The sequence below is a fragment of the Sceloporus occidentalis genome, unplaced genomic scaffold (assembly GCF_023333645.1).
Source record: "Sceloporus occidentalis isolate IW3139 unplaced genomic scaffold, rSceOcc1.0.p SCAF_5, whole genome shotgun sequence".
Taxonomy (NCBI): domain Eukaryota; kingdom Metazoa; phylum Chordata; class Lepidosauria; order Squamata; family Phrynosomatidae; genus Sceloporus; species Sceloporus occidentalis.
The window spans coordinates 28,762,220-28,785,766 of NW_028316985.1; the positions used below are offsets into that span (position 1 = coordinate 28,762,220).

Below are 23,547 nucleotides of genomic sequence, written 5' to 3' on the forward strand. Positions count from 1 at the left end.
TCGCCGTTTGTGAGATGATAGTGAAGCCATACTGGGGCTCAAAGAGTAGTGCTGTCTTAGTCTTGTGCCTTCCAATTATCCCAGTTTGGTGGGAACATTCCCAATTAATTCTCTGTCATCCCACTTTTTCGGCTGCTTTAAAAATGTCCCAGTTTTTCTTTCCCCCTCTCATTTCCCCCTTTCATCCTCCATTGACTTCACTTGGTACAGAGCAATAGCACCTTCATTTATACACCACAAGCTTCATATATGCTTCATACCACACTAAGCAGTCTCTAAGTGGTTTACAATTGTAGGCCAATTGCCCCCAACAAGCTGGGTACTCATTTTAGTGACCTCACTAAACCATTCTAAGTCAACCCTGAGTCCCTGGCTAGGGTTGAACTCACAACCTTGTGATTTGTGAGTGAGTCGCTACAGTACAAACACTTAACCACTGCACCTGTATAAGAAGAAAAAGGGCTGCTTTGCACTTAAGTAATTTGGTGGGGGAAGAGGAGAGAAGAGACTTGCCCTTTTCTCCTAGCTGGTGCGTTCTACCATGTGTGACACCTTGACCACATTCTGATGTAGCTTGGCCACACACGTCATGGTTTCCATTTGTGAAACATTGAGGGTATGTGGTCTCCCTTTGTTGTATATTTGTATATCAGAGACTACTGCATGGGGTATGAACCTTTAGGTTTGATTAGTAGGTCATTCATGACACTTCCTAACTTTCCTGATGTTGGTCAGTGTGTTGTGCTACTCGTTTTAGGATGAAAATATGCCCCTGTAACAGAAATCTGTCTCAGTTTGTTTATCTCTTCCTCGTGGACAATCCACATTAAATCTGTTTTATATATTGTACTTGCCACCCTTGGGGTATTTTTTTTAACTGAAGGTATGAGTGACAAATGATATAAATAAATCTACCAGCATAAGCACTTGATGTACTCCTGTTGGCAAGGGTATAGACAGCTACAGAAATAGATATTACTTCAGAAGTTGTACCTGATGGATAGAATATAGATGTACCCACAACTCTTTTAACAGTGTCAGCTGCAGGGGTTCATAGCCTTAACTTTCATAGGAATTCCATCCCTGCCTCTTCACTTCTACTGCAAATTGACAAAGCAGTGCACAAATGAATTGCAAACTTTGCTCATAAATATTTCTTTCTCTCAATCTGTAGATCTACCAAGCACCTTCTTAATGAATTTAAATGCACAAAACACTGAAAGCATAACCTTCAATGAATTGCACCAGAATCTGTGTGAGGATCAACGCATGAACTGGTAAGGATGGGGAGAAGGAGAAGCTATCTCGTGTATTAAGTAGTTTTTAATTTAGGCTGATGTAATATATATATATATATATATATATATATATAGGCATACCACTGTTGGTTCTAAAAAAATTGTAGCACTTGCTTCTTCATGTTTTTAAGTAGTTTATTTCACATATTTAGTTAGCTTATAGGGCTTCCCATATATTGGAGAAATGCAAACAGTAATACAATTTTTTTATTTTTAAAAAAGGATAAACCTGAGGTTGTGAAATTCAGTGTCAGGTTCTAACTTCTTTCCCCCATTATCCAATCTATGTGATTTACAAAGTTCGGAAAAATTACTGTTTCGGATAGTAGCTCCTAGAACCTCTAAGCTGGCATGATCAGTGGCCTGTTGGCTGGAGGATTCTGTTGATTTCTCAGTGGAACTGTGACACCTAAAGTGTATCTAGCTCATGTCATTTGGGTTAAACATATGGCGCCTTTAAAAAAAATTGGCTGTCTTCATCTGTGAGGTATGAATTTGTATGCTTGTTAATTTTCTAATTTATTGAGCTGTACAACAGATAAAATGACCCCTATTCCTAACATCCAATGGCCAGATAAAGTTCTGAAAGATCTTCAAAACATAAAAGGTTAAAATCAGTTATAAATGCCCCAATTGCTTGGCCAGCTATGTTGATCCTAGCTTTGATTGATAAGAAAGTGTATTTGTGTCTAGTGTATTTGTGCAGTAATTTACCACACTGAAAGTTGGGACTCACTCGATGTAATAATACATTATGAGGGAAAAGTTCCAGACATAATGAAATAGCACATAGGGAAATGTTTCTACAAACTAGTTATCTGTGTGTTGGAATAGATGTTGGACTACCCTGGACTACTCACAAAACCTGTGAGCTAGGGACTATGTATTGGGATCTCACAAGAGATGGCCCTAGTTATGTTACAAGGTTGACATTACAAGGGGAAGCTCCTGGTGATGTAATTAAGCAGGATAACTGAAGCGTCAATCATAGCTGCTCAGATAATGCCATTCAAATTAGAAACCTCTTAAGTCTAACAAATGAGTACACATACATACATGCATGTTTGCTTATTTTACAAGACCGTCCTCTTGCCATGAAATTCCTTCCCCTTGCCATTAGGACTGGAGAAGAGATGCTAAGAATAAAGTTAGTTGCTTAATGTCTTCATGACAATGAAGAACTCAGTTAGTTTGCAGCTGCCAGTGATGTTGCAAGTCAGGAGTAGGCAATGCTGTGGAAATGCTGTACTGTATACAAGACCTTGCATTGTTGGAGACAAAAGGGGGTTGTACAATCTAGGTAGGGTAACTGCATCAAAACAGAGGGTATATGAATTGTGGTTGATGCTCTGTTTAGTGCTGTGGAGCAAAAGAGATTTTGAAATAAAAGACATCTGCCACAATCTGTGAAATTTCTGTTTTGGGATATGGGATAAAGGGATACTTGGGAAAGTTCTTGCTTCTGTACAAAGGCCTATATCCAGTTATTCAATCCAATCAAAGTAAAACCATTAAATTAATGTAAACTTAGTAAGTCAGCCCTTACATAATTTCCATTTAATCAAAATCTAGTTGGAATTAATAAGGCCAAGATATCTTAACTGGGGCATGTAAGTCCAATTGTGCAGTGTTTCATGCAAGTACGGTAACAGTGTTGGAACACTGGCATAAAATAGTTTGAGCAATTGCCCAGCGACTGTCTAAAGAGGTGATGACATATTTGCTTCCTGTCCTCCACGTGTTTCTAGTGCATAGTACATTTATTTTGGCTGCCTGACTCGCCCTGAAAGTATTTGTTCTTCCACAGCACAGGAAGTGATTTTGCCACATTAAGTCCTGAGCAGAATAAATAGCTCCCTAATACTAGTGTAAGCTATTAAAGTAATTTGCATTTCAAACAACTGGTTCCCCAAAGGTTGAATGCTGGTGTCATCTTTATAGCTAAAGAACAGAAGCTTGCTCAAATCACTCCTCATTTTGAACTCTCTGGAGCATGGTTTGAGTATTGGACTAAAACTTTAAAAGACAAGTGCTCAAGTCCCTGCTCCACCATGGAAACCCACTTGGTGACCTTCTGCAGGTCACATATTCTCAGCCTCAAAGGAAGGTAACAGCAAAACCCTCTAAATAAATCTTGCCAACTAAACCTTGTGATAGGTTCACCTAAGAGTTGCAAAATATGATGGAAATGACCTGAAGGCACACAACAATAAGGGAGGCTTTCATATCATTTAAATTTACTGGTCAGTTGACTGCCTATTATATGACTGTGGTTAAATGTTGTCAAACATTCAGTGAGGCCAATAATGCTGCAGCTTGCTTTTTAAATACTGTATCTTTTGCTGTTGCTTGAAATGTTGTTATGGAACCAGGAGAAGAGGACCTGGGGCCAGATGTAGCCCTTCAAGCCTCCCCGAGTGGCCATGTCCTTTTCCATATGTCCAGAAATCTTAGATCAAGGGTAAGGGGGAAGAATCTCAGGGCAAGAGCTCTGCCTTGAGAAGTGTGTGTATATGTATTTTCCTCATTTGTTAGGCACAATTATTTTTATGTGAATGGTGTGAGCTGTGAAACTATGGTTGATGTTTAATGTATCACACTTGAAGACATTACCAGAGCCCCTATCCCTGTGATATCACAAGTGGTTTCCATCTATAAATCTCAGGTTTTAGCCCTAAAATCTCAGGGCCTGGGATGGTCCTGACCTGGAACCCTACACATGACACTATTATTTGGTGGCATCGACAGCACAACATTGTCCTGCCTTTCCTTCCTGATACTAAAAGGTTGAAATGCTTCTCCTAAGGCACAGCCAATGGCAGTAAGAGTTTAGAAGGTCTTTTTCTCAGTCCTACCATGGTCACAAGCCTGATTGGTGCGGGCATATGCTAGGGCCTTCTCGGTGGCTGCCCCAGACTCTGGAACTCCCTTCAGAGGGAGTTCAGAATGGCCCTTCTTTGTTGTCCTTCTTTTGTCAGACATAACCCTTTTTACTCTAACTTTTAAAACAAACAGTTTTTAAAGAATAGGCTAGGGGTGATGTATTGTTTTAAACCAGTGGTCCCAAAACTGTGCCCTTTAAGACATTTTGGATTTCAGCTTCCAGAAGCCTCAGCCATGTTGGCCAGTAATCTGGGATTGTGGGAACTGGTCCAAAATCCCTTAAAGAGCAAGGTTTGGGGACCACTGTTTTAAACGAACTCTTTTTAATGGCTTTTTACCTTTTAAAGTGTGTATTTAAATTACTTTAATACTGTGAATATTCTAATTCCTTTTTAAGACTTACTTATGTTGTACAGTATGTTTTTAGCTGTACAATATTGCTATTGTTATTTCAAAAACATTTAAGCTGCCTTGTCTCCAATATGGGGCAAAATAAGTATAAGAAGAAAAAGCTAAAATATACTGGTGTTTTTGGTCCTGTTCTTTGTTTTCAGTTCTGCCTGCTGCTGAAGCCAGTCAATAGTCTTAAAAAATACAAAAACACTTTTCTGAAACTGAATTGAGGCTTCAAGTTGAAAGAGCTGCTCTGCCTTTGGCTTAAGCACTGTGGTTTGGTCAAAGCCTTGGGACTTTTTAAGTGATGCCATGCCATACTAGCCTGCTTTAAGGCTTTCCTGTTTCCTGGGAGCTTAGCTCTAAACTTCCCAATAGCTGCAGGCTAATTTTTCTAGCAACAATGCATTATTTTTAATGATCACTTTTGTAATTGTGTGGATTAATGGAACTGCCTATGTAGTGAGGCAGTTGTGGTGTGTCTGAGAGTTGCCATAAGTCAATGGGTTGAAGGCACACAATACAGTAGGTAACACCCTGATGGTTCCATCCCATGGAATTCTGGGATTTGTAGAGCCAGTGTGGTTAGTGGTTTGACAGTGAGATTCTGGAGATTAGGGTTCAATTCCCCATTCAGCCATGGAAACCCACTGGCTGATCTTGGCTGGTCTCACACTCTCAGTCTCAGAAAACCCTATGATAGGTTCATCTTAGGGGGTCAGACTCACAAATGACTTGAAGACACACAACAAAATAGGATTTTGTTCAGGAATCAGAATAAACTCTTCCAGAACACAGCTGCATAGCCCGAAAACCCCACAAAAAACTATAAAAATAGGATTTATTTATAGCTAAAGAGCTCTAATGCTGGAGAACAGGCGAGAGCACTAGAGCTCCCTATCAGAGAATTCTCAGTTTCTCATGACACTACAAATTCCAGAATATCTTTAGTGGGAACTGTGACAAATAAAGTGGTATTAAACTACTGCCAACTATGCAGTGTAGATAACCTCTTAGACTCTTCTAAGATGGGTGTAGCTATGAAGAATATCAGGATGAGCACTCTTACATCAAAAAATATGACTACATCACTGTCCATTCTTGCTGGAGGATTCTGCAGCTTTTCCAAGATCTGAATATGAGTGAGGGTTGTTTGTCTCTGACCGTTTGTTGCTGATGTTATTGTTGTTTGCCTTCAAGACATTTCTGACTTATGTCAACCATAAGGCAAACCTATCATGGTGTTTTCTAGAATCATACATGAGTCTATCTCCTGGAGCCAGGGAGCAGCCATTCATGTTATCTGATTCTCTGGCTTTTGACACTCCTGTGAAAGACTGGATTTGAGTCTATAATAAGGTTGAGCTCCTTATTGTCCTTAAGAGGACGTGAAACAAAGACAATTTGTTTCAGTATGGTATGGCTCTAACACTCCTTCAATATCTTCTTAACAACACTAAGCAACCATCTCAAGCAAGATGCAGACATGTAACCCTAATTGCCACTTTTTCTCCTCCACATGATTGCTGCCATCTTTGCCCAATGAAGAAGCCAGTGGTGTATCAAAAGTTAGCATTATATATTTTGTGCCTTTCAGTTGGCTTAATAAAAGTGTCGCTGTCATGTGTAGTTTGGATTTCTTGCACAATAATGCTCTAAAGTACTGTATAAATGTGGAGGGTCACTTTCTTGTTTTTTTAGAACTGCATCTGTTTCTGCACAGCTGTGATAGCTCCATCCTGAAGGTTGCTTTCTTAGGTAGGTATAAGGTTTTTGGTTAATCCTTAATGATGGTACTGCATCTGAGGAAGTGGACTTTAGTCTATGAAAGCTCATGCTGCCAGCATCTTTCAGTTAGTTTCAAAGGTGCTACAAGATCTCTCTACATACTGATTGTACAGACTAACACAGCTATATCTTTGAATTCTACCTTACTGATGGTGTGGTTGATGCCTCAAATGATGCCTTACTCATTATCTGAATAATATATCTGATTGTAGTACTTTTTGAGACTAACTGAAAGAAAGAAGTTGGCAGCATGAGCTCTCGTAGACTTCAGTCTACTTCCTCAGATGCTTTTGAAGTGAAATCAAGGCTGGATTATCAATGGTGCAGTTGGTGAAATGCAACAATGCTCTCTTTGTGCATACACATGCACACACACAAACATGTGTTGCTGTTCAGAGAGAAATGCCTTCACTCTTCCATGGGTTGGTAGCACTTAGTTTCCACCCTGGACTCGTTTCCCAGCAGCAGAGATGTTGGGAAAGTATCTTATCCTTTACCTCAAGCAGCAAAATATTTGACCAGTCTGTATAGCTTTTTTTACTCTTTATCTCCACAATGAATACAGCTACTGATTATTATTTTTTTGCTCCTCTGCTTTAAAAATAAATGTATTATTGAAATGTGAGGATATGAGCTTAAAATGGGCCAGCTGAATTTATGAACTGGTAAATGGCACATATGTCAAATGTGGACAAGTATATAAAATTACCTAATGCTGTTCATCATATTAATGTGGGAATCTGTTACCTCATTGATGACATGCTGTCCAGCATAGCATAATCATGAAAAGGCTTCTGTAAAATTGTAACCATCTTTGACTTGTGTAAAAGGGCTTGTCCATAATCTTATTTTATTTTTTCCCTGATTTTTTAAAAAAAATTCTTCACCATCTGTTTTAAATTTTAAGTTCTTTGGGTATACAAACCTGTCTCTGTCATTCTCCAAGAAGACATTATATACACTAGTGGTTTCATAATAATGAAGATATGGATTATATTTATGAAAATATACATAACAGCGAGGGGTTTTTTTTAGCCTCAGAATGGTATAGTTCAATGAAATTTGTAGTTTAGCTCTGTTAATTTCCCCCCACCCCATAAGGCAATGAAAACGTGTACAGCATATGGCAGCTAAAAATCAAAAATCAAATATGCTTAGTAATCTTACTACCTGATTCAACTTCAGACAGAAACTAACTGTATTTAGATAAGCATTCATGTTTTTCAGTATAATTGAAATATGTGACTTAGCTTTTCAGTAAGTGCAGCATTTTCGATGTCAAAGTACCCTTCAAAACTAGATTTATATTTTAAAGCAGATTGAATCACCTGGTTTTGCCTCCGTTTTCCTTATCTAGATTTGTGTGTGTATCAACATGCCTCTCAACAACGAGCAGAACAGTGACTGTGATTCTTCAAGGTTCTCTGAAAGCACAGCTTCCTCATCCAGTGACTCTGAATACTCCAGGCAAAGTTTCACCAGTGATTCTTCAAGCAAGCCAAGCTCCCCAGCATGTAAGCTCACATCATGTGCTGCTAGTATATGAGATGCATGTGACTCACATCACCTGAGGGCTGCAGTTTTTCAAACATGTTTGCTCCTTTGGGCAATGGCCTAGAGATGCTTCAATCAAAATTAGGCTAGCTGCAGTTTGAGGGCAAAAAGGTTTCTTCTTATGCTCCTCCCTGCAGTGTTGGTGATCAGCAACAAGAAACCCAGAACAGTTTTATAACAGCAGAGATTGTGAAAGCTACTTAATTGAAATTCACCATACTGAACGAAAAGTACAGCTTCTTGTTCCCCACCCTCCCATCTTCTAGGCATTTTCAGATGGATTTTTTCACTTTATTTCAGCAACAAGTCCTCCTCAAGTGGTTACATTTGATGAAATGATGGCAGCAGCTAGAAACTTGTCAAACTTGACTCTGGCTCATGAAATTGCTGTAAATGAGAATTTCTACATGGAACACACAGAGCATCCTCAGAACAGGTAACCTACAGGTTGTTAAAAACAATGTCAAAAACTGCTTCTGCAGGAACAAGTTCTAAAACAACTCAAATCATGGCAAGTCTCAGATGGTTGGCATGCATTCTGGGGATTTTGCAAAGGTTTTCATATTCAGGGATGGGCAATTATTTTGAGACTTTTATTCAAGAAATGTATGTAGTATGTTTCAGTCTTGAATTGCCAAGAAGCAAGTTGTAAGAACAAAGTACAATTAAGACAAGTAAAGCAATACTAAAACTTCCATACTTAAAATAGATTCACTCTACCAGTCCGGCAGCTAAAAAAAACATCATCCACTGCTTAAATGTGGCGTCATCCACTTTTACCGTGAGATTGGCATAGTATGAGTTAAAAGCAGAGGTATCTAAGAAACAGTGGGGCATGTTTTATTGTATTGCACCTTTTACTGGGATCTGCAGTGTTGTTTTATAGCACCAGTTTTACAAAGCATACCAGGTAAACCTGATACATTTTACATTGATTACCTTCTGGCTGATCAGCAGCCAGGGATTACAACCAAGGTGGCAAGTTTTTGCATTGCTGCAATAGCTTGTAGAAGAAAAATGGTGTCTTAATTTTTAATTTTTACTCTATTGATCTCATCTAGTATTTGTATTTGAAGGGATTTCACTCTATATAGTTATTTGAATTTATATCCTCCAAGCTGTATTCCTATTGTATTTGTACTGTACCGTTTGCATTGTTTTGTTTCTTTTCTATTGGGCATTGTATAATATTGTACTCTTTTATCTTGTTTTATGCTGGTCATTGGCCATAATAAAATTTCATTTCATTTCAAGTTGTCTCAAAAGGAAGACCTGCATACTAAAATTTACATTTTCATACATTGCATGCTGGTGTCTGTTTCACTCTATATGTTTAGAGTTTTGGACCAGAGTGCCGAGTCCTTTACCATCAACCATGTTGGGTGCTGCACACATATCATCATCCAAACAACTGAAGCAACAAATATGCTTGCATATCATCAGCCGTGGCTGATTGGGCTTAACTGGAACTACATGCACAGTTATTGGTCACAAGTGTGGGAAAGTACAGTTCCCCAGATATTGTTGGACTACAGCTCCCAGCATCCCTCACAACTGGCAGTAGTGGCTAATTATGATTGGGGCTACATTCCAATCTGAAGGGCAATACTTTGCCTACTCCGATTGCATCAGAAATAGTCTTTATTACCTGGGGCCCTATCATAGTAAGACTGTTTTGCATATGTTATAGCAATTGCATACAGACCTTTCAGTTAATAAAAATGCAGAATCTTCCCTGCAATCAAAGAAGTGTGATCTGATTTGTATAAAAGTTAATACTTTGCTTATTTTATATTTACTTTCTCTTCCTGAAACCCTCAGCTTACCTGGAAGGGTAAAACAAATTGTACACCAAGCATTCTGGGATCGCTTGGAGGAAGACCTGAATGAAGATCCTCCTGAATATGAGCATGCTATTAAGCTGTTTGAAGAAATTAAAGAGGTAAGTTTTTAACAAACTATGATTACTCCTTCTTTCTCTTATGTTGGGTTGTTGTTATACATTCAGTGTTTGTTAACTTAGCTCCAAGCTAGAAAAAGTTACCATTTTGGACTACAGCTCCCAGAATTCAGCTACTAACTGTGCTGGCTGGGGGATTCTAGATAGGGTTGCTATAACTGTCAACCTCCAAACCGGGACAAATGTAAAAAAAAATGTAGGCCAAATTTTAGCCCCAAATGTAGGACATATTTTTATAATGGAGGACACGCGAACAACTAAAAAAGCATTAATATAAATGCATGTTGCTTAGGCATGCTCAAAATGGAGGACATTTTGGCATTATTCCTACTGATAGAAGGAGGAGGAGGAGGGGAAAGAGGAAGAGAAAGGGGAAGAAAAAGAAGAGGAGGAGGAGGAAGGGCAAGAGGGGAAGAAAAAGAAGAAGAGGAGGAGGGAAAAGAGGAAGAGAAAGAAGGGAAGAAAAAGAAGAAAAGGGAGGGAAAGAGGAAGAGAAAGAAGGGAAGACAAAGAAGAGGAGGAAGGGAAAGAAGGGAAGAAAAAGAAGAAGAGGAAGGGAAAGAGGAAGAGAAAGAGGGGAAGAAAAATTAGAGGAAGAGGAGGAGGGGAAAGAGGAAGAGAAAGAAGGGAAGAAAAAGAAAAGGAGCCCTCTCCAGCCCTTGGCCCGCCCGAGGGACGAAAAAGGAGAAGCTACTTCTGTTGAGGCTGGCTGGCCAATGGGGGAGACTGGAGCTGGAACAGCCCCGCCCCCTGCTAGCAGTCACAGGCTCCTGCAGCAGGGGGCCTGGGTAGACTGGCCAGCCAGCCTGAAGAGAAAGAGCTTCTTCTCAGCCCTGCGCGTGGCTGCGCAGAACAGTAAGCGCATGGTGCATGGTGCAGGGGAAGCGCGGGGCTTGTGGCCGGGTGGCGAAGGAGCAGCTGTAACGGTGGCCAAAGGCGCCGCCACAGTGGCACCCTAACAAAACCCGGAGCGGAGGCAAACCCAGGACAAGTGGCAAACCGAGATGTCCCGCCCCCAGGCGGGATATGGCATCCCTAATTCTAGGAGCTGTCATTAAATAAATAAATTTTATCAAACTCTGGAAAATCTAGCAAGAACCAGAGGCAGTAGGAAAAATACAGAGCTGTCCATTTGGATGCCTTTCTGGGCTGTCAGAATTCAACCCATGGTTTCCAGCTGATGACCAAAGCACAGTAAATACAGGATGCATTCTTGGAGAAAATTGTGCTGTTACAAACAGACATCTTTCGCTACTCAAGGGGATACCGCTTCTAAATAAATTATGTGCAAAGCACATCAACTGAGTCTGGGACTCTAACCACTACAGTACATCTTTTCCTTTTGTACAAAAATGTAATGTCCCATGCTGTATCATAGGATCTCAGGGTGTCATGTAAATGAAAATAATTTAAACAAATTAAAATCTAAAACAATAAAAGTAATTTAAACTAAAAGCATATTAACAAGTTAAAACAATTTAAAATCACATGCACATACATTTTGGAATTAGTCAGGCAGCATAGGCATTTATAAAAAGCCATATTTTTTTCTTGATGTTTGGATTAATGAAGCTAGCATTTGTCCCAATTGGGCCTCCAAGGGCAGGCCATTCCACAACCAGGATGCCACAGCTGAGAAGTTTGTTTCCCATGTCTTTATGCAGTGTACTGCTCCCACTCATGAGCGACAAAGGAAACCTGCAGACCTGACTTTTCTTGAGCAGGCATATGTAAATGAGGGGTGTTCCTTCAAATAACAAGGTCCCAAGCCAGTTAAGACTTGAAATGTCATCACAAGAACCTGGAATACAGACTAGAAACATTGGCAATCAGTGCAATTCCTTTGTGTTATATGCTGTCTATATGTTATTCCAGCCAGCAGACTAGCTGCTGCAGCATTTTGCTATATCATCTTCAGGGCAGCCTGACATGCAGTAGAGTAATCAGACTGGGAGGTTACCAGTGCATGAACAACTGTGGCTAGGTTATCCTTGTCCAAGAAGGGCTGTAGCTAGTGGAGAGTCCAAATCTGATCCCAGACACTCTGGGCCAAGGATTCTACATGGAATTCCATGACAAAAATGGATCTAGATGCACTTCCAAGCTACACACTTGCTCTGCCAGAGGGAGTGTAGGATAGGTTAGTTAGACACTTCAGGGACCTGAGAACCACTAATCCACAAATCCACATCTTGCTGGGATTCAGCTTCAGTTTATTGGCCTCCATCCAGCCCATTACAGCATCTGGCACTGGTTCAGCACTTGCACAGTGCCAACTGACTCCAGTGACAAGGACAAACAGGGCTGAGAGTCATCAACATGCTTATAGCACTTCACTCCAAAATCCTTTCCTTTGGCTTTCTGTAAAGCAACATGTGTTGGTATAGTACTGTCTTTCTTTAAAATTATTTTGACATTACTGACATGAATGCCCTCCCCGCCATGCAAAAGTAGACAGGCAACGGAAGCTAGGATATTCTGACATTGTATGATGAGATGAGATGAAACCACATTTGGGGGATCTTCTTCCAGTATTCAGCTACTGGAAGAACAGGAGCCCTATGCCTCTCCTCCTTCTGTTAAGTTATGTAAGACCTTCAAGATCTTTGTGGACCATTGACTACATGTGGTAAATCTTAACTGGTTTGTGTTTTTAATGTTGCAGATCCTTCTTTCTTTCCTGAATCCGGGTGCTAACAGACTGCGAAGTCAAATCTGTGAAGTCCTGGACACAGACCTCATAAGGCAGCAGGCTGAACACAATGCAGTTGACATCCAGGGCCTTGCAAACTATGTCATCAGCACCATGGGGAAGCTGTGTGCTCCAGTAAGGGATGATGATGTAAACAAATTAAAAGCTACTGGGGATATTGTAGCATTGTTGAGGTTTGTGTCTGCTTTTTAAAATATTGATTTTTTATCTCCCCAAAATGAAGATTGCCTAAATAGTGTACTTTTATTTAAAAACATACAACAAACCCCTGATGTTTAGAGACAGATTAAACATTACCCTGTCAGGGTTCACCTATGGAATTCTAGGATTGGCAGTTTATGGAGAGGTATTTAGAATTCTCAGCCAGAGAGCTGTAGTGCCTCACCAAACTACAAATCCCAGGATTCCACAGGATGCAGGTATGGCAGTTAACATGGAATAATAATTATAGTGCTGTAATTGTGTTGCATTATCATCTCCAGCCAGTTTAGGGACTGGAGACAGCTACTAACTTATCTCCAATGCAATCGAATAGTGTCCACTCCAAGCACTTTATTTAAAGTGAGTTTTGATCAGTAAGTTTTGTGAAAATTTAATGTAAGCTATATATTTGTTGTTGTTGTTCTTATGTGCCTTCAAGTCATTTCTGACTTTGGGTGACTCAAAGGCGAACCTATCATGGGATTTTCTTGGAAGATATGCATACAATATGGTGGGCCCTTGGTACTCACCAGGGTTTGCTTCCAGGATCCCTTGTGGATACCAAAATCCGTGGATGCTCAAGTAGCATTAAATACAATGGCATAGTGAAATGGTGCCATTTATATAAAATATCAAAAACAAGGTTTGCTTTTGGAATTTGTACTATTTTTAAATGTTTCTAGGCCATGGATGGTTGATTCCATGTATAAAAAATATGTCCAACTGTATACATTAACCCTATTGAAACATACACTAATCTAAGTAAAACAGTGGGGCACACACCATCACTACCCCTCTGCCATGTCACTGCTCACTCAATGAGCAACAACCTGAAGAGGAAAGCCTCTTTTATGATACCCTACCCAAACCATTAACAGAGGAGGCAATTCTCTTGTCAGGTGGAGAGTGACACTGGAGGAGTGCATGGCTACCCCACTCCCCTCTTTACATGTCTACTTAAGTAGATTACTGAATAGAGTCTTTGAATTATTTAACAAATGCACAATTCTCCATGTAAGCTTCTAATATTAGTAGTATAGTTCCACATTTTATCTCTTGGTTTTTCACTGGGTGGAGAGGTTGCCCTAAGAAATTGTACTGCTGGGACATTAAGATAAGTGTGTGTATCTGCATTCTGTTGGAAAGGATTGCTGCCTAATAGTGTGTAAGCAAGCTTCCCATCATACTTGACAGCTGTTGAAAACTTGTTTCTTGTATTCTTTCAGGCAAATATTCCGTGTTCTGGATCTCATGACTATGGATATGGTTAATTTCACTATTAAGAATCTTAGACCTCATCTTCAACGTAACCTGGTGGATTACGAAAGAGCAAAATTCCAAGATATACTTGAAGAAACACCAAGTATGTGTTTTGCTTCCATAAGAGGATGTAGTCAGTGTAGTCTGGTGATAGAAGGAGGTGCCCCTGTGCTATAGCTAAAAGGAGGGCCAAGGGATGGGTAAATTTATATCTTCCTTTCCCTAGCTATTGTTGGGAAAAGTTGAAAAGGTAATAAGGTTATTTGTTCAGTTATGTGAAAATATCTGGAGCACATTACCTTCAGCTCTATGAAATGTACTCTACTGTTTTCATTTGTATTGTACCGTTTAGATGCCCTGGACCTGACCACAGAATGGATAAGAGAGTCTATTCAGGATGAATTATCTTCTGTTTCCTGTGAAATATCTTCACCTCCTGGTGCTTATGGGACCTCTAAACCAAATCTGAGCCCTACTTTGGTGCTAACAAATAGCTACTTGAAACTACTGCGGTGGGATTACCAGACAAAAGCTATCCCTGAGGTAAAAACACAGATTTTGCTTACTGTCAAAAAGCCAGCATAGTGCAGTGGTTTGGACTAGAATTTCACTCCCTGGGAGACATTGGCCAAGTCATACTTTCTCAGTCTAAGATAAGAAGGCAATAGCAAACCTCTGAATAATGCCAAGAAGACCCTATAATAGGGTTGCTGTAAATTGGAGTCAACTTGGAGGTGTGTAAAACCCAAGGACTTTTTTTAAAAAAAATCTCTTCATCTCTTTGACAGTAATAGCTTGTATCCAGCTTGTATCGTGGCTCTCTGTAATGAAAGTAGGCTTTCTGAAGTGAGTGAGTGGGTTGGATTGTAGAGGCATGAGAGGAAGGCTGAATCTCCAGATTAATTCTAGTGCCCTGTCGTACATCAAGGAATTGCTCTCAAAGAGATTTAAGTACAAATATGTTCACAAAATGATATGTCCGCAGGAGAAGCAGGGAGGCTAGGCAAACTTCAGCTCTTCTTTTTCCATTGGCAAGGAAAGGTTTTTTTAAATTCAGATTCTTTTTTTTTTTACGTTGACGCTAACTACTTGCTGAAGTACATTTCAATTTTGTGGGTGCTACCATTTCTTTCTTCTTGGTGTGTGTTTATCTGATAAGATTATTATTATTTAATTAAAACATTTTATATATATTGTTAGCCATGTTAAGCACTATTCTATTTTCAATTTGGAAGGTGGGATTTTCATGTAATAGAGAAATCAGAGTGAAGTGAATTGAGGCCTAAACAAGAAAGAATTAGATTCAGATCATCACTCTCATCCAAGAAGGCCTGGACTCACACAGCAGTCATATGCCAAGAAGGCAATATTTACTGTTGTTCAAGAATTCTTAAAATCTATGGAGTTGTCTTCTAACTGCTGGTTAAGAGTCCAGGGATTAGACACTTCACTACTAGTTGGGACCACCCTCTATCATAATGAGACATTTATCATCAATTAACCAATTCCACTTGCCTACTTATCATAATTTCACTAGAAGCCTGCATGACTAAACAGAGGCTATTGTACACTGGGCATATAATGAGAAGTCATTGGAAAAAATGATAAAGAAGCCATGGCCCTGAGTTTGCAAAATCTGAACAGAGCTGTTGAAAACTGGAGCTTTTGGAAGTCTCTCGTTCATAGGGTCAGCATCAGTCAAAGCTTGACAGCAAATAACAACATGGGCTCCACCTCTTGCTTCATTATTTACTTATATAAATCAGTCCGGGAAAATTCTTCAGAGGTGAGCTGTGAGCATTGTAATTCCTATCCATAAAAAGGGCTCTATGGCTGATCCTAAAAACTTTAGACCTATCAGCCTATTGAATATCATCTCTAAACTCTATGCAAGATACCTGTTAGGCAAACTAGAGGTCTGGGCTATGGAAAACGACATTTTTGCAGAAGAACAAGCTGGGTTTAGGAAGGGTAAATCTATACTAGATCAGTGTTTTGTTTTACACCACGTGATTCAAAAATACTTCCAAAAGGATAGAAAAGACCTTTTCACTGCCTTTGTTGATTTTACTTCTGCTTTTGACCTAGTCGACCGAGATTGACTCTGGTCAAAATTAACGGCGGCTACATGCTATAAGCAGCAACAGGCAAGGGTCAAATAACTATGTGGTGGCCCAGACATTCCCCAACCTCATCTGGCAGAAGCAGATTCTTTAGGAAAGGTGTCTGCATCCCATAGAAATTTCCCCTTTTTAGAGTACACTAACCAGCTCACATTAGTGAGTTTTTCTGCCTTAGCCAGGACATATCTTTTAAACTATGCATTTACAATTGGCACTCCATATCCATGGGGTTTTTATCGACAGATCAATCATCCACGGCTTGAAAGTATTTAATAAAATATATAAATTCCCAAAATGATTTTGCAATTTTAAATAAGGAACACTATTTTACTATGACATTATATTGAATGGGACTTGAGCATCCAGAGATTTGTTATCCATGGGGTGGGGAGCCTTGAACCAAACCCCAGCTGATACCAAGGGCCCACTGTATTTCTTTTAATATTCCTTTGTATTACAAATATACATGTCCCAAATTTTATATGGTAGTTGTTATGAATGAAATACATGACTCTATAATGGGCTATTTCCTTTTACTCCATAGAAGCTGATGGACTGACTTATCAAGGCAAACATAGTTGAGGTGGAGGCACTGCTCACTGTATTATTCTGAATATTCAGAGAGAAAAGTGAGCATGAAAATTCATAGCACAGACTTTGTATGTGTGAATACTATATGATTCCTGATAGCAATAGTCTTCACAAGCCATTTTCACCCTGACTAAATGAACAACTTTGGCAAGAAACTGAATTTCTTATAAACATGTTTTCATATTAAATCTTACTGGAGGTTAAGCTATTATAAATTAAACATTTTTCTAAACATCTGTTCCAGACGCTGATGACAGATGAAGGCCGCCTTCAGGAGCTATCAGAGAAATTGTATCAGTTGAAGATTATAGCATGCATTTCTCTGATAACAAGCAACATGTTGGCTGCAGTTATTGAAGGCATTCCTAATTTTGTTGAAAAACAAAAGAGTATTGCATTTGTGCTACTAGATGGAATTAACAAGAAGTAAGTTTTTAAAAAAGACAACTAATGCACAGACTTGAGCTTTGAGGACTATTAAAGAGTACATCAGTTATGTGTGTGTATATATTCTGATAGAGCTAACTTACTTTTTTCTCTCTTTCCTGCTCCCACTTTTATTTATTTATTTCTTTTTTTGGCAGGACTTTTAATTTAAAAGACGCTCTTAATGCAATAGGTATTCAGACCTGCAGTGAAATAAACAAGTCACTAACTGAGAGAGGGTTTGCACCACTGAATAAAGAAGTTGAAGCAAATTTAGTGGGTCAGCTCTGCAATATTGTTGATGAAGACAATCCTATCAGTTCCTTAATTGGTGAGCAGCATTATATGCTTTTACATACTAAATGTTTAAATAAAACATATCCAGGGGTGGCTGTGTTGGCCAAATAGCAAAGTACAGTATAATGCAAAATCCACAAAACAATGGAGCCCTGGTGGCGCAGTGGTTAAATGCCTGTACTGCAGCCATTCACTCGAAACCACAAGGTTGCGAGTTCAAGACCAGCAAAAGGGCCCAAGCTCGACTCAGGCTTGCATCCTTCCAAGGTCGCTAAAATGAGTACCCAGACTGTTGGGGGCAAATTAGCTTACTTGCTAATTAGCTTACTTGCTGTTCACCGCTATGATCTTTGGAATAGCGGTATATAAATAAAACAAATTATTATTATTATTATTACCTTTATTGGCACAATTAAAAGGCACATTATACATATTGCAAGCTTTCGAAGCTTCACTGGCTTCTTCATCAGGCAAAAGTGTTAAAACAGGAGAAAGAAAGAAAATTATTGATAGCTCTGCATTTGATCAAGATGTTGTGGTTGTTGTCCTCAATTCAGATGTTATAGAAGCGTATTCATCCAGAAGGTGGACCCCTCCTCCTTCAGGCCATGTGGGTACTGGAAGATTCAGTCCAGTAAGCAAACTGTAAATTCCATTAGCAACACAAAAAGATACAGCCTTTGAGATCCAGTTTGTTCCCCTCCATGCATTCATGTAATACCTGCATGGAACCACTCTGTGCAGTGTGCACATGATGTAGTCAGGAACTCTATTAGCAGCAAGATTCCAGATTATTATTATTATTATCATTATGCTTTATTTATATGGCACTGTAGATTTGCACAGCGCTGTACATACAAACAATAAAATAGATAAGAGTAAATCTGCCCATGGTGTACAATCTAAGAAATAATACCATAATACATATAATATTATATAACAATACAGCAAACGGTTCAATAAAACAGGCAACAAATTAAAAATGTCAAATAGCAAATAATAGTCACACAATGCCTGGGAACGCTTCTCTGAACAGGATGGTAGTGGGTGAGAGAGCTCTTTTGGGTGCACCCACTGCCACCATATTTCAGCAAGGCAGCTGCAGGAAGGAAGGTGTGTGTGTTTTTTTTAGAAAATAGAAGTTAGTAATCTTCCTGGAAGTACACGTGTCCTAAAGTAAAACATACACTTCCAGCTTCCCTTGTTTTTGCACAAAAGACCATTTAAAAGACATGGGGAGAATGTACCTACATAACAGTTGCTGTTATGCCTCTGAATTTCTGCAGTACACAACAATGGGAGGGGGTGCAGCCCACAGTGAGATGTAAAAGCCAAAACGGCTCCTCAGATGTGGCAAAGCTATTTAATCTGCTGTGGGTGCAATGGGTACACATAGGGGAAATGGCTGATGTTACTCCTCACATTCATTTAAGGAAATTACAGTGGGATGCTCCCATGCCTGTCATGCCTTGCCATTGAGAAAGTTCCACAATAGCAATAGCAGCATCATTTATATACCGCTTCACACCACATTAAGCAGTCTCTAAGCAGTTTACAACTCTAAGCTAATAACTTCCAACAAGCTGGGTATTAATTTTAGTGACCTCAGGATACTAGGCTGAGTTGATCCTAAGCCCCGGCTGGGATTGAACTCACAACCTTATGGTTTGTTAGTGGCTGCAGTACAGGCATTTAACCACTGCACCACCAGGAGAATGAGAGGGAACATGACAGGGAACACCACAGTGCTGGGCATATGGCTTGTAGGAATGTGAATTGTGTTAACTTTTTTGTATGCTATAACGGCCAGCATGGTGTAATGATTTCAGCATTGGACTACAACTCTAGAGACTGGGGTTCAATTTCCCACTTGGTCATGGAAACCCACTGGGTGACCTTGGTTGATTTGCGCACTCTCAGCTTCTAAAAAACCGAGTTATAGGATCACTATAAGTCAGAAATGACTTGAAGGCAGGGGCAAAAATGCAATGGAACAATCAAAGAAGTAAGAAGTAGTAGGGAAGGCCAGGGGAAACATCCTGACACTATTTCTTAAACCCCCATTCCACATTTTCTCTATGCAGAAAAATGTAATCTCTCTGACTTCAAAGCATTTAAAGCTTAGACTTTATATTTAGCCTAACAAGAAAGGCAAAAACCTCCCAAAGGCCATAGTGTAGAATAGATTGTAAACTTGGACTTAAAATTGTTTAAAGAAAACAGAAAATGAAAATATCTATCCTTACAAAAAATAATGCTGGAGTAACTGTATCCTCTCTCCATGTGTTATGCATGTGAAGAAAGTCTATGTGTAAAAGTGGGTCCTAGTCTCATAGCCAAGTGCTAGGCACGAGACAACTGGGTTGGCGAGGCCTATCCATGCAGACCTGCACCTAAGCATTCCCTGGGAACTGGAACTGTGGTTGTGGAGTCTTGCTGGTTTCCACCTGCAGTGGTCTCCTACATTCATAGCTTTTCCTTGTTCACTGTCCATAGATCAGCAGAGGGGAAAATGTAACCCTCTAGATGTTGTATTGCAGGTCTCAGCATTCCCACCACTGCAATGCTAGTGCTACTCCAGTAACATTTGGAGAACCATAGATTGCCCGTGGGCTGCATTAACCAATAATGTGATATATTATATAATTTTTCAAGACTTTATATGCACTGCAAGGATATTTTTAACCAACTGATGTCTATTACTGTCACTCAGTTTAATAATCTTGAGTTGTTCAGAGGCTGTGGCATTGCAAGTCTCAGTAGTCCTCAACAAGATAACCAACACATAAACAGATAACCAGAGAAATGCTGTCTGTTCTAGTCCAACACTGGCAAGTGTTGTGTGATAAATATATTTTCTAAAGTTTGATTATTATGCTATTTCTTCTGAACGATGACAGAGGACAGTGTAATTGTGTGATTATGTGTTTCTCCTTGCACCCCTGTCTTCAGATAAACGAATTCATTTATACATGAAGAGCTTGCTTGCTTCTCCATGCCTCCAAAAGTCTATGCCTGCAGTTCCAGGAGGCCTTGCTGTGGTTCAGGCTGAAATACAGACCATTGGGACACAGTATGCCAACATTGTTAATCTGAATAAACAGGTGTATGGACCATTCTATGCAAATATTCTTCGGAAACTGCTTTTTGGCAACGCTGAAGTCAACAAAGCAGAACTTGCACCTCCTACTAACTGAAATATTTGGTCCTTCCTTTTTCACAGTATTTATATCTTGATTTGTATTTGTATCCTTCCAGACATGTGTAACTTACCACTGTTAATGAGAAAGATAAATGTGCATGTCTAAATGGACTTGACTGTAAAAACTATATCCAAATAGAAGTTCCCCTGGATTAAAACAAAGTTCCTAAATGTAAAAATGTAACTCTAGATCACATTGTTAGACCCAACTAGATAGACATTTGTAACTCAGCAGTTATATGAAACTCATTGAGGTCTTGGGTCTGCTCTTGTTGGCACTAACAATTAGATTTATATCAAACATTTATATTTGAAGAGATTAATTTTCTTTAAAAAGATGGATGTAACTTTTCTTGCACTAGATTAATGTAATTGTTTTCTCCTACATATATGGAGTAAATATTTGCTGATTAGCCACAAATGCCTCTTTCAGATGTTTAATATACTTTAGCAACTACACTGCAGTCAAACAAACTTTCTATAGCTGAGATTTAATATGAATCAAAATATTTGGCCCTTAATTCATACTCTTTTCCTAAAGTGGCTTGCTAATAAAATTGTGTTATTATGCCTTCTGTACTCCTCTTTTGCTTATGAGTTGGCAAGTGAGATGGACAGTCGGGCATAGAAGGACAAATAGTATTGTTCAAATTTTCCTAGACACTTTTTGCTTTTCGGATTCTGCTTTATCCTCTCTTCTTAATGAATAAATGCCATGCAATTCAGATGTGTTGAGAATAAACCTGTTGACCCAAAGTACTGACATAGTTTTTAAAAACCTAATTCAACATTCAAGAGATTTAAACAGATCCACTGCAACTCAGCCCCTATTCCTAAAACTAGGTTAATTGCATAATTTGTACTGAAGGCAGAGGAATATTTTAATGTAGCAGACTATTTGAGAACCTGCAGTATTATTCATATATATGCAAAAATATAGCATATATTTATATATTTCTGATTACTGAAAGCAGAAGGATTGAATACATTGGACATACAGTCCTTCTTTTTGTACCACAATGAATCATAACTTGAACAAAAAATTGCTTTTAGGATGTGTATGCATTCATTCACTGTGATTCTTTCAAATAGCAAATATTTGAACTCATTAAGTGTAACAACTTTTGCAGGTACTGTATATGATTATAAATATTCCCTAGTGATAGTTTATATCCTTGTTTTCTGTTATTAATAAGATTAAATTACATTGGGAGTACCATAGAATGCCCTTGATCCTACAGTGCTCCTGAACCAAAAAAGCTGGGGGGGGGGGGAGAGGTACCTGGATATAAAAAGCACTGTAATTTTATATGCAACTGAATTTTTTAAAGAATAGATAACTAGATTATTTTTAAAATTTAAAGGATATTTTGCATTTTCATCCCCAAATTGAGGCTTATTTCCAGTTGGAAAGTAAACTCATCCCTTCCCCCCCCCCCCACCTCCCTGTAAATTCTGGTTTTTCCATAGGATTAATCAAAAGAACAAAATTCTGTGGGAAATACATTTTCAACAGTTGTTTACTTTATTGAAGCCACAGTTACTAGCACCAGACAACTTTGGTTTTAAAGCAACTCCCTGAAAAATACACAGCTCTTAAGATGCCTTTTGAACTTAATGTTCATCATCTGTTCTTGCCTTGTTCTGAAATATTTTCAGTCCACTTAAAAAGAAAAATAATGTATTGTCCAGGCTTCTAAAAAATAAATTGATCTGTTTTTAGAAACACTCCATTGTGAAGAGCTATCACAGTGCAATATGCATGCTAAAAGAATCATGCTGGGAGTGGGCTGGGAGAAGCAGTTTCCTGAATGGGGAGGATTGTGCTGCAGGTAGAAAGGAAGGTGCTGGCTCAGGTAGAAGAACCTCCCATGCATGGAACTTCACTCACAGAAGGTGCTTCTGTGAGATCAATCAGGATCATGCTTCCAGTCCACACAATGTGTAGTTCTGCTTCCATAGTTTATAGAACCATAAGAATTTGAGTACATAGATGAGTTGTATCAAGAAGCAAATACTGTCCCAAATTAAAATAAGGGAACTCTTTATTATTTTCTTTTTATTTAAAAGAAAATGAATGAATTGACTAATATATTTTGGACCTCGATGCTGTAAACATCCGTGAGAAACCTAATTGTAATTATTTTATGGTGGGGTTGTGCATGTATGTATTGCTTTGGTTGTTGTTCTTAAAACACACTCTACTTACGCAGGGAGATCAAGTGCAGCAGAAATATCTCCACAAGTTTCTTATTTACCTGAGAAACTCTGGGATAGATTGAAACCTAGGAAAAGTTAACTATTTAAAGAGTTCTAGTCCAAGAACCTTACATTTTCTGTGACCATGCTGGCAAAGGAATTCTGGGAGTTATGGTCCCAAGAAGTGACTTCACTGAACTTTGGTTGGATTCAAGCTAACTTGTAGATGAGGCTCACTGATTTCATTGGGACCAGGTTAATTGGAATTTAAGTCCTAAGGATTTCAATGAGGATGAATTGCAAACAAGTTAGTCTGGATTCAACAGTATGTTGTGGAAAATGCTCATGTAGAGGATTAAGAAGAAGCAATATTTGGTTTGTGATTTTATATATGGACTTGAAAAGGGCATTTTATATAGCATGATTGTGTCCATTCAGCAATCTTTAAATGTTTCTTAATGTTCATAGCCTTTTCAGCGTTCAGATTAATGATCTTGAATTAATTTGTTCCTCTTGCATGTTTTTTATCCAAATATGTTTAGCTTCATTTCCCCCCCACCTCAACCCTACCAGGGCTCAATGAAAACAAGATATTGTTATGTAACTGGCTTGTTTTTGTGTTAATATTTGTATCAATTAAATTCTGTTTCAATTTTAAA

The 23,547-nt window shown here is 38.9% G+C and overlaps 1 protein-coding gene across 3 annotated transcripts; it reads left to right on the forward strand.

The window, feature by feature from the left end:
- The first annotated feature begins 1,194 nt into the window (after positions 1 to 1,194).
- On the forward strand, positions 1,195 to 23,547 carry TCP11L2 (t-complex 11 like 2). 3 transcript variants are annotated; one of them, XM_089528032.1, is made up of 11 exons: positions 1,195 to 1,255; positions 6,825 to 6,874; positions 7,738 to 7,876; positions 8,217 to 8,352; positions 9,738 to 9,858; positions 12,542 to 12,762; positions 14,017 to 14,153; positions 14,403 to 14,593; positions 17,009 to 17,190; positions 17,349 to 17,521; positions 20,440 to 23,547. In XM_089528032.1, the coding sequence occupies exons 1-11, from the start codon at positions 1,195 to 1,197 to the stop codon at positions 20,682 to 20,684; spliced, it is 1,656 nt and encodes a 551-aa protein (XP_089384158.1). In that variant the 3' UTR covers positions 20,685 to 23,547. The 3 variants fall into 3 exon arrangements, with proteins under 3 accessions (XP_089384158.1, XP_089384157.1, XP_089384156.1); XM_089528030.1 differs by lacking the exon at positions 6,825 to 6,874 and adding an exon at positions 6,276 to 6,332 and having other exon boundaries at positions 1,250 to 1,277; positions 7,720 to 7,876; XM_089528031.1 differs by lacking the exon at positions 6,825 to 6,874 and having other exon boundaries at positions 1,217 to 1,277; positions 7,720 to 7,876.

Excerpts from the sequence above, each read along its gene's own strand:
- TCP11L2 (XM_089528032.1), top strand. The coding sequence starts at position 1,195 with ATGAATTTAAATGCACAAAACACTGAAAGCATAACCTTCAATGAATTG. Across the intron at positions 1,256-6,824 it reads TGAATTGCACCAGAATCTGT|CAGCAGAGATGTTGGGAAAG; the intron begins GTGAGGATCAAC and ends CTCGTTTCCCAG. Across the intron at positions 9,859-12,541 it reads TGTTTGAAGAAATTAAAGAG|ATCCTTCTTTCTTTCCTGAA; the intron begins GTAAGTTTTTAA and ends TTAATGTTGCAG.